Raw genomic sequence first — 11,055 nt, forward strand, 5'->3', positions numbered from 1 at the left:
TACAAAGTTACATCTTGAACAATAAATAGTAGCCTTTAAATAATTTTTACAACACATCACTCTCTTCATAGAGAAGTTGAGAAATGAAATGAACAAAAAGAGTATATTGTACAAGTATAAAATATTTCTAAAGAATGCAAAGAATTCATAAGACATAATACTCAAACAAATATTTGAATTTGATTTTAGCTGACAAGTAAATATTTTAATATTAAAAATACATATCTAAATACCTCAACTTATAATGTACCACTCCCAAATTTTAAACCATATAAAACATACGCTCCTAATTAGTGGACACTAATAATGCTAATTTCTCATATCCACCCATTATTGAAAGACTTTTTACTTGTTTATTCATATAAAAATAAATCAGGCCAAAGAATGTATTAATGATAATGTGGCAAACTATAATTTAACTAAGGTTAGTTGGCTCTTATGATCGAGTTTTTTTTCGGATCCTACGCATAGCAAAAGCTTTAATATATCGGATCGGATGTCTTTTTTTTTTTTTAAGTTGGCCTTCGACAAAATTGATTGGAAATCAATCTAATTTCTTTCTTTTGTTGTTTATAAACTTGGGAAAATTAGAGAGAATAACCATTCGGTCATCTTACATTTTTACTACTCAAAATTCACCGAATTATCAATTTATTATCTCATATAATTTTATCAACCCTTGATCCCCACCCCTTTTCCCTCTTTCGTGTGACTCTTTTAGTGTTCAATTTCTTCTTTCTCTTTTATTATATCACTACCTTTTCCTCTTTCTTTCATGTGATTTTCATACCCTCATATGAGATAATGCTAATATCTCATATTCACCCATTATCAAAAGATTTCTCATACTGACTATAATGTGGCAAACTATAATTAACTAAGGTTAGTTGGCTCTTGTGGTCAAGCCATTTTCCATATCATGTGCATAACCAGAGCTTAATGCATCAAACTGCTTTTTTTAGTTGGCCTTTGACAAAATTGATTGGAAATTAATCTAATTTCATTCTTTTGTTGTCTATAACTTGCGAAAATTAGGAGGATGACCACTAGGTCATCTTACATTTTTACTACTCAAAATTAACCCAATTATTAATTTATTACTATCTCATATAATTTTATTAACCCTTGGTTCTCACTTCTCACCCCTTTTCCCTCTTTCATGTAACTCTTTTAGTGTTCCATTTCTTCTTTCTCTTTTATTATAATCAACTTCCTCTTCTTCTTTTTTAAGTAAAATTTTATTCTTCTGTAAATTTAATTTGTGATTGATAGAAAAATTTAAAGAACTTTTTTATGCTTTTTTCTTCTTCTTTCATCTTTTCTATTATTTGATGATAAATTATATCTCTAGCCTTATTTCTTTTGATTATGTAATACCTATTTTCCTCTCATGAAATAATTGTTTTTATCGTATTGTAAAAAAGAAGAAAAGGAAATACATTAAGGTGTAAATAGTGAAAAATAAGAGAATAGGATGCAAGGTAAAAAATGAAACATAAATTAGGGTGCAAAATGTAAGAACCCAAAATACTCTTACGTAAGAAAAAAAAGGGGAAAAATTGAAAGCACCTGAAAACGGAGGAGTACCACCGGAAATCAAAACTTCCGGCGATTTCAGCAACGATTCCAGTACAAGCAGTTTGAGAAATCAGTTGCCGGAGAACGAACGGAGAGATTCATCGGAACCCTAGACCGAATCAGTGAGTTTCCGGATCCACTCCTCATTAATGATGAATTGATGATTCACTCTTGTCTCAAAACGGTGACAGTATCTCTAGGAAGTCGTATCTCTAGACTACAGTTGATAGCTTATATTTCTGTTTTTCATATGATTTGAGCCTAAAAAGCTTCATTTTTCTTTGTGAACTATTTCCTCATTGCACTTAGTGGAAAAATCAAATAATTCTAGCTGCATTTTGACTTATCTAAGATATGATGTCGAAATCCGTCGATGGTTTAGTATGTGTGGATAAAAAAGTGGAAGATGTTACATTGTATTTAAGTAGTGATAACAGTCATGAATTGCCTCAATGTCTATGCAGTTGCTCTTCATCAATAATTTTGAATTTGTGTGGTGAAAAAATTGATATTGAGTGGAAATCTCTGACTTTTTTCTCCATAGCGTTAGATGATGAAACTGTTATGAACAAACTGTCAGGTGTCTTGCTTAGGACACTTTGGAACTGTTTTGGTTTAATTATTTCCATAGGCTGTATTGAGAATATGATTAGGAGGTATCGAGAGAAGAAAGAAGGAGGATATTGATTATGTTCTATGTATCAGTAGGAAAGCAGAGAATGAATCTCATTAACTGGAATGAAAATGAATATAACAGTACAAACTTATATACTAGCTACACTAATCAACCTACTTGCTAACACGTGTAACCAACTAATGCTCTTTAACTACTCAATAACAAACTAACCGAATAATAGTTACAGGCTGAACTTTTAAAGTGACTCCACTGTTCTCAATCTTCCCCCTCAAAACTAAATGTACTGAACACATTCAGAACTCTTAGTTTGGACAACAATGATTCATGTTGAACTCTTCCCAATGCCTTGGTCAGTATATAAGCCACAAGACATCCCTTTCTCAATTTTTCTAGCTTCTTCACCACTTTGGAGGGGATTGGAAATAATTACATAAATCGGTTGCCAATGAATCTAACACTGCATTTATCAAGATAAGTCTGCCCCCTAGTGACAGTTATTGGAATTTCCACATAGCTAACATTTTCCCTGGCTTTTCAATTATCCCATCCCATATTTCAGGTCCTTGTGTTTGTTGCCTAAAGGCAGGCCCAAATAAACTGTAGGTATTTGATCTATTCTGCACCCTAAGATATTGGCCAGCCCGTGCATCTGTGCAACTTCCTTGATAGGAAATAAACTGCTTTTGCTCTAGTTCACACACAAACCAGTGACATATCACCCTGATGTAGCTACTTTGTTCTGCTTTAGTTTCACAGAAGATCACTGTATCATCTGCATAAAGCAATTGACAGATTTCCAAATTCTCACCTGCTCTGTTGTTGAGTTTGAAGCCTTTCAACCACCTATAATGAATAGCAATCCTCATCATACTATTAAATCGAGTCTAGATTCTAAAGGTCGACTTTTTAAATCAAAATTTCTAAAGGGGCAATATTAAATGTAAAGAAGCTAAAGGGCAAAAGTGTGAGGGACACCACACCTTGTAAGGCGGGGTGAACCCCGCGCCTTATAAGACGTTCTGTACTACACGCCTTGTAAGGTATATGGCAAGGGAAAAATTCCCCTCATCCTTGCATTAATAGGCTACAAGTTAGATGTGTAGATTTATAGGTAAGTTCAATTAGAATCTTGATAGGTGGAATTCCTTCTTACTAAAAGGCATTCTTACATCATGATTACAAATCAAATAATTTATTTATGTACTCCCTCCATTCATTTTTAGTTGTCACATGCAGCCTACTAATGCAAGGGTGAGGGGAATTTATTCCCTTGCCATCTACCTTACAAGGTGTATGGTACATAATGCCTTATAAGGTGTGGGGCCCAGCCCGCCTTACAAGGTGTGGTGATCCTCACGCCTTACAATAAAAGTTAATGTCTTCCATTAATATTTATTGTAAGGTATGGTGTCCCTCATGCGTTTACTCCTTTGGTTTCTTTTCATTTTCTGTTGCTCCTCTGGAAATTTTGATAAAAAAAGTTGCCCTTTAGGCTCCGGACTCCTATTAAATCCTTACATGGCTATCATGAGCGGAAAAGGTGAGAGAGGATCCCCGTGCCTGAGACCCCTTTCAGAAAGAAAAAAAAAACTCACACGTTCTCCATTCACCAAAATAGAGAACTTGATAGTTTTGATACAAAAACTAATTCATTTCAGCTACCTGTCTCCAATTTACATGATTTCAATTAGCACAAATGATTAGTTGCTCATCATATCTTAGTCCGAGTCTCTTTACAGTCTGGGGAGATGGAATTCTTGTCTGTCATACAATATAATAGAAAAAGTGAGAGAACTTCAAAACATTGTGTATTGACATATATGCTCACAACCTAGAGAAGAGTGAAGCATTATCATCTTTCATGAAGTCTGATCAATGTATATTTTCATTCATGTGCCTTAGTTTACTTTCATGATTTTATTCCTTTTTCACGAAATAGCCGTCCAACTGTTTCTCTGATAGGTTAAATCTCTGTTGCATTAGGAGCCAAGTCATGCACCACTATACCAATTATGAAATGGTAGAGAATATTCACTTACAGATTTAGCAAGGCAAAGCTAATGTATTATGAGTTATGACCTTCAACATAATNGTCTCCAATTTACATGATTTCAATTAGCACAAATGATTAGTTGCTCATCATATCTTAGTCCGAGTCTCTTTACAGTTTGGGCTTGAGACTTTTATGTTGGAGGTCTCAAGTTCGAAACCTCTTGCCAGCGAAAGCAAGAGGTTTGCCTTCTGGGTCGAGCTCGTCACACCGGGCTTGCCTAGTGTGGGTTACCTCTCCTATGTGGTTTGCGAGCTATTGCATAGGAGCGGGGGTTTTACCCTGTGCGCACCCAAAGGTTAGCGGCTGCGGGTTTCCCTTGTCATAAAAAAAATAATAGAAAAAGAGAGAGAACTTCAAAACATTGTGTATTGACATTTTATCTCAAAAAAAAAACTTTGTGTATTGACATATATGCTCACAACCTAGAGAAGAGTGAAGCATTATCATCTTTCATGTCTGATCAATGTATATTTTCATTCATGTGCCTTAGTTCACTTTCATGATTTTATTCCTTTTTCACGAAATAGCCGTCCAACTGTTTCTCTGATAGGTTAAATCTCTGTTGCATTAGGAGCCAAGTCATGCACCACTATACCAATTATGAAATGGTAGAGAATATTCACTTACAGATGTAGCAAGGCAAAGCTAATATATTATGAGTTATGACCTTCAACATAATAATCTGTTCGATTATCTGGTTTGCATAGATATGAAGGATATTATCTATTATGGTAAGATATGGAGGAAGTTTTGTATGGTACTATGGTTGTAGTTTTATTTGGTTCAAGACATAGAATCTCTTCTCCCCAAGTGTTTATGGACATTCTATCTCGTCTCCTAAGTGATTATGGATAGTCTATCTCTTCTCCCGAGTGTTTTTGGACATTCTTTGTTTTCTTTTACGTCGTATTTTGGTCAAAGTACTGGTCATGTTTGAACAGATACATTTTTTTTTTGTGAAATCATGCAATTCTATTGATGTCGTACTAACAAAGTAGTGAAGTACCTAATATATTTGAACAGAATGAAGAAAAATATTCACTTGCTTTTTTCCTTCCTATATTTCCTTATTGTATCTAATTCTTGTGTACTATGTATAGAGTTGCNNACTATGGTTGAAGTTTTATTTGGTTCAAGACATAGAATCTCTTCTTCCCAAGTGTTTATGGACATTCTATCTCGTCTCCCAAGTGATTATGGATAGTCTATCTCTTCTCCAGAGTGTTTGTGGACATTCTTTGTTTTCTACTTCGTATTTTGGTCAAAGTACTGGTCATGTTTGAACAGATACATTTTTTTTTTGTGAAATCATGCAATTCTATTGATGTCGTACTAACAAAGTAGTGAAGTACCTAATATATTTGAACAGAATGAAGAAAAATATTCACTTATTTTTTTCCTTCCTATATTTCCTTATTGTATCTAATTATTGTGTACTATGTATAGAGTTGCAGTGGCATGATGGCTAAATCCGGAGCAGATGAGAAGATTCTCAGCTACAACGATGTCGTTCTCCGGCGATCAGATTTGGACATTCTCAACGGTCCTAATTATCTCAATGACCGCATCATTGAGTTCTATTTTAGCTATCTCAGCTCACTCTTTCCATCTGACGACATATTACTGGTTCCACCTTCTATTGCTTTCTGGATTAAAGAATGTCCTGATCCTGAAAGCCTGAAAGATTTCATGGAACCACTTCATCTCTCTCGAAGGAAGTTGATTCTCTTACCTATAAACGATAATTCTGACGTGTGCATGGCTGAAGGTGGGAGTCATTGGAGCTTACTGGCTTTTGATAGAAACTCCAATGTATTTGTACATCATGACAGCAGTTCCGGGTGCATGAATGAGTATCATGCCAAACAAGTATACAAGGTTACTCTTCCCTATACATCATCCAACGCCACTTATAAAGAGTGTCCAAACACGCCAAAGCAAGTCAATGGTTATGATTGTGGCGTGTATGTTTTAGCTATTGCACGAGTCATCTGTCAGTGGTATGCAAGCAGTGGAACCCAAGATGTAGATACTCTGTGGTTCTCCCATTTGGAACAGGTCACTCCAAGTGCTGTTTCTGTGATGCGTAATGATATTCTGGGGTTAATAAAAGGTCTGATGGCTGCACCCAAGACTGTGGCGTAACGCTCAATGATGTGAGTGAAAACCATGCAACAAGTTAGAAATCCAGCAGAGATAAAAAACACTCGGTGAGGTTTAAATTCGAGCAGTGACCAACATGAAGTTTGGTAGTCAGTTATCTCACGATTTTGTTGGATTTCAGGAAAGATTTGCTATTTCAAAAGAAAGCTAATGGGGAAAACTAGGAATATAGTATCTCCATTTTGATAAAATAATATTCATTGTTGAAAAGACAAAGTGGTGTAATCCATAGTAGATGAGGCATCTTGGTTTTGATCAAGCCTTGGTGCACCTTCTCCCTAATAAAGTATCGATCTATCTATATGTTTCTTGTTCATTCATGAAATACAGGATTTGCAATGATTTAGATGTCTGCGTTGCTGTCACAATAAACAAAAACTGCCCCTTGTATCTTGATGCCAAGTTCTTTGATCAAAATTTTAACCTAAACAACTTGGCAATCATTGAAGCCAAACTCCTATATTATGCTTCAGCTGAGCTTCTCGAAACTATGGGACTCATGTTCAGAACAATTGTCATAGTCAGCTGCAATGTGAAAGTACAAGCTTATATACTAGCTACACTAACTGACCTACTTGTTAACATGTGTAACAAACTCATGCCAACATCTTCAGCATTTGGAGAGTTTAGGTAATCTTGAAGAGCTCAAGTGCAGGCTAGTAATATTATCCTATGTGGCCACTGATAAGGTTACTTTTGGTATTAGTTGTGCCAGTGAGTACTGGAATGATTTTGATGAAGAAGAGAGTTGTCATGATTGTTATCAAGCTTATCTGCAGAACTTGACTCATGTAACTGAGCTAACAGTTGGAACTATGATTGCTTTAGAGTCAAAAGACATTGTTTGCTCTATTTTTAAATTTTTAGCAATAGTTGCAGAATGTGTACCTCAGTAAGAGAAGAACCCTCAAATCTGATCAATGAGAAACTTCTCTGTAACTGTAAATATCGATGGAAAAATTTGTTGTTGCTAGAATCTTTATATGGTTATATTTGTCATAGCAAACTACATATATATCTGATTTCAATTACTTTCATTTTCTTGGTTTTTCTTTCTTTAATTAATCCTTACTAGTTTCACTGTGTTATCACTGCATCGATCATCATGTTGCCACTCAAAGGAGTGGCTCTTCCAGAATCGCGTAGGGACAATCAACATAGAATTGGAAACTATGAGCGTAACTTCCTATAACTTTTTCTCTTGTTGCACTTATTTATTTCTTGATCTTCTATCGTGCCCCCTAGCTCCACCCCTGACTGTAAATTGTTCTGAATCAGACACTTCAACCATGAAATTGTCGTCTTTTTTTTTCTTTCATTTGTGAAATGTCAGTTCAATTAGGCTTTAGACCCTTATTTGATGGAAACTATGTTCTTTCTCTACAACTTTGTCTCTCACTCTGCCCCTTTGTTGCAAGGAGATCACATTACTTTAGAGAGTTGGATTTCAAACTTTGTATTTCCCAATCTCAAGAATGTTAATGTTGTCTGCTCCATAGGGATGTATTTCAAACCCCTATGATAGAGTTTTCAAACTTTCAGAATTTCTGCTGAAGAATGCAATCGTCTTGGAGAAGTTTGTTATCATATCAAGGAGAACAAAATGCTGGTTGTGTTCAGCACAAATATTGTGTTAGGATCAAGTGCTTACCATCATGCTAAAAGCTATAGTTGATAGATCAAGTGCTTACCATCATGCCAAAAGCTATAGTTGATAGCAAAGACGCAACTTTATTTCGTAAATAAGTCGTATCAAGTAAGCGTCATGCTCGATCATGACTCTGACCTGCACTACGCATCCCCTCGTGGGCAGGATGTTGGGATTACCCAACATGTTGTCTTGTAGTGAAACAAGTTATATATTAATCCTAAAACAGAACACATAGGATGTTTCTCTCAAAATCAAAGTTTAAGGTAAACATTTACAAACATAAAGAGACAAAATACTGTATGATTATCAAGAATTCCTACCTGAATTCAAACATTCATATACAAGCTGATTCAATAAAAAACTCTACTTAAAAGAAAAGGAAACAAAAGCAAATACTACAAAGCATTCCCAAGAATTGAACAACTTGTAAAATCACACTCTAAAGATTGATCATTTTCATTAGGATACTGTCATCCAACTCATGAATATCATCAAAAACAAATACGCGCATACAAACGCGTACGATGGTTTTTTATGATCTATTTCTTTATGTTGCTTTCTATCCTGTTCTTGTTCTTGTTGTATAAGTTTCATCATCTCTTTGTAAAATTTCCAAGTAATCAAGATATGTATAACTTGAAAAAATATAGATGGAGGAAAAAATATTATCCTATCTAGCCAAAAATGATGCCATGTCCTATGTGTGACATGTAAAGTAGGAATTGCCCATGCTACAACAATTATACCAACCATTGTGGCTTTTCTTGCTTGTACATCTTTTATTTCTTCCATTTCCTCTACTTGCATATTATCTCCAATTTTTTCCATTTTTTTTGTAGGTTGATAATATAATGCCCTCTTTTCCCTCTTGTGAGTTTTTTTTTCAATTTCTTTTTAGAGGGGGGAGGGAGTGAGGGCAAGAAGCAAGGAGGATGGGAGTTTTTTTTTTTAATGTTAATGGAAATGAAAACTAATTTGATAAAGAGAAAAAACGATTTTTTGATTGATTTGCATGGTTAAGAGATAAATGCTCTCATTCATTATTAGTTTTAATGTGATGGATAAGATGAAGTTTCTCAATTTCTCTATTTTTAGTTTGTTAGGTATCTTATTACTTGTTCCTCTTTCCATATTTTTATGTTTTTTGGTTTTTTTTTTTTTTTGAGAATTCTAATTAATTAATGGTAATTTTAACAATTAATTTCTTTGGCATTAAAAAATAAAATTTGAGGTACGTAATTCGGCTTACGTGGGTTTTTCTAGAAGGGTGTGCAAAAATTGGTTTAATCGATAAATTGAACTGAAAAAAATATTATTGATTTATTGTTATTGAATTATCGGGTTAATAATTTTTGAAAAGATCTGTAAATTTTATTAATGGGTTGTTTGTTTTTCGATTTTATGATTTAGTTAATAATTAAACCAATATCCCAGTAAAATTATATTAAAATTACTATTTTACTCCTAATTATATTATAGCGACTTTAACATTTTACCAACTCTATTTCCTAAATTATAGTATTACTTCGGTCGTAGGTAACACAAATTAGCCTTTTTGTCTCTCTATTGCGACACCTTATTTTTTTTCTTGACACAAACTAGTATCACTTTCTCTCTTCTCAATTTCGAATTTAATTGTGAAAAAGACAAACGATTAATGTTGTTTCTACAATTTATTGCATACGTCTTTAGAAGAAATTCAAATAATTATGTTCTAAACAAAAGTGATCAATGTAGAATTGTGCACATACTGCACTTCTATTCCTGCAACTATTTCTATTTGATGAACATCATAAGCATTTTCTTATCAGTCAAATTAAAAACCGATTCGTAAAAAATAAAATTTTGATTAACCAAAAATTGATATTAAATATCTTATTGATTTAGTATGTACACAAATAAAAAAATCAATAAACCGAATCGATCTATATGCACCCTTATTTTTCAAATTATTTTAAGCATAATCATGATTTTCACATTGTACGGAAGTTTTTGAAATGTAATTTGTAAATAATGAATTAAGGTCGAGAACTCGAGATAATACTCAAAGAGCGTAAAAATTCTGAATTAATAACCCTTGAACATATTTCCTTTAATTAGAGCGTCTTGAAAAAAAATACATAATCTGGTGTAGGGGTGTTTACGGGTCGGTTTGGATTGGTTATTGGTCAAAATCAAAATTAAATCAGCTTAATCGGTTTTAAAATTATCAAAACCAAATCAAACCAAATATAATATACATTTATCGGTTTGGTTTGGTTTGGTTCGGTTATTCGGTTATTAACCATACACAAAAATAAAAGAAACAATTCATTCAAAATGTGAAAAAAGTGACAACAATCCATTCAAAACGAAAAATAGTTAGAATGACTTACATTACTGAACTTTCGATCACTAAATTTACCATCAATAAAGCTTTAAAATTCACTATATTGTCCTAGAAGGAAGAGACAATAACATTTTCAATCTTACAAAGAATTGTCATAGACACTCATATACATGAAATCAATAAGAAAAATGTTTCATCTTGGACATTTTTGCTTTCAACAAGTAAATTATAAAGAAATTTTAATGAAAATATGTATAAAGTCTTCAAAATTGTTTATAAAACCAATATATTAAGTATGGATATTAATAAAATATGTGTATATATATAATTCATCGATTCGGTTTGGTTATTTCTTCAGTTTTTTTGAATAAAATCATAACCAAACCAAATACTATTGATTTTCAAAAATCTAAAACCAAACCAAACCAAACCCAAATAAAATCGATTTTATTTTATCGATTTGGTTCGATTTTTTGGTTTGGATCGATTTTTATCCAAACCGTGAACACCCCTAGTCTAGTGTATAAAATATTCAACATTTATTCAAAATCTGAGGGAACATTGCACCTCAAAAGATTGAAATATAGACGATCTACTTTAATACAAAACATTTTAACATCTTAACTGAATAATTTACAATTTCA

General features: G+C 33.4%; 3 protein-coding genes across 4 annotated transcripts in view; all 3 read left to right on the plus strand.

Moving 5' to 3' along the window:
* The window catches only part of LOC125867008 (endoglucanase 25-like), a 237,868-nt gene extending 237,189 nt beyond the window's left edge, over positions 1-679 (plus strand). For both annotated transcript variants that reach the window (XM_049547422.1, XM_049547423.1), the window contains one exon: positions 670-679. The gene's annotated coding sequence lies outside the window, so the exon portion shown is untranslated. The remainder of the gene's footprint in view (positions 1-669) is intronic.
* Positions 1-11,055, plus strand: part of LOC125867017 (suppressor of mec-8 and unc-52 protein homolog 2) — a 460,057-nt gene that overhangs the window by 92,072 nt on the left and 356,930 nt on the right. The window lies entirely within an intron of this gene.
* LOC125867039 (NEDD8-specific protease 1-like) lies at positions 1,519-7,418 on the plus strand. Its single transcript, XM_049547462.1, has 2 exons — positions 1,519-1,700; positions 5,715-7,418. The coding sequence occupies exon 2, from the start codon at positions 5,727-5,729 to the stop codon at positions 6,411-6,413; it is 687 nt and encodes a 228-aa protein (XP_049403419.1). The 5' UTR covers positions 1,519-1,700; positions 5,715-5,726; the 3' UTR covers positions 6,414-7,418.

The sequence above is a fragment of the Solanum stenotomum genome, chromosome 6 (assembly GCF_019186545.1).
Source record: "Solanum stenotomum isolate F172 chromosome 6, ASM1918654v1, whole genome shotgun sequence".
NCBI classification, from domain to species: domain Eukaryota; kingdom Viridiplantae; phylum Streptophyta; class Magnoliopsida; order Solanales; family Solanaceae; genus Solanum; species Solanum stenotomum.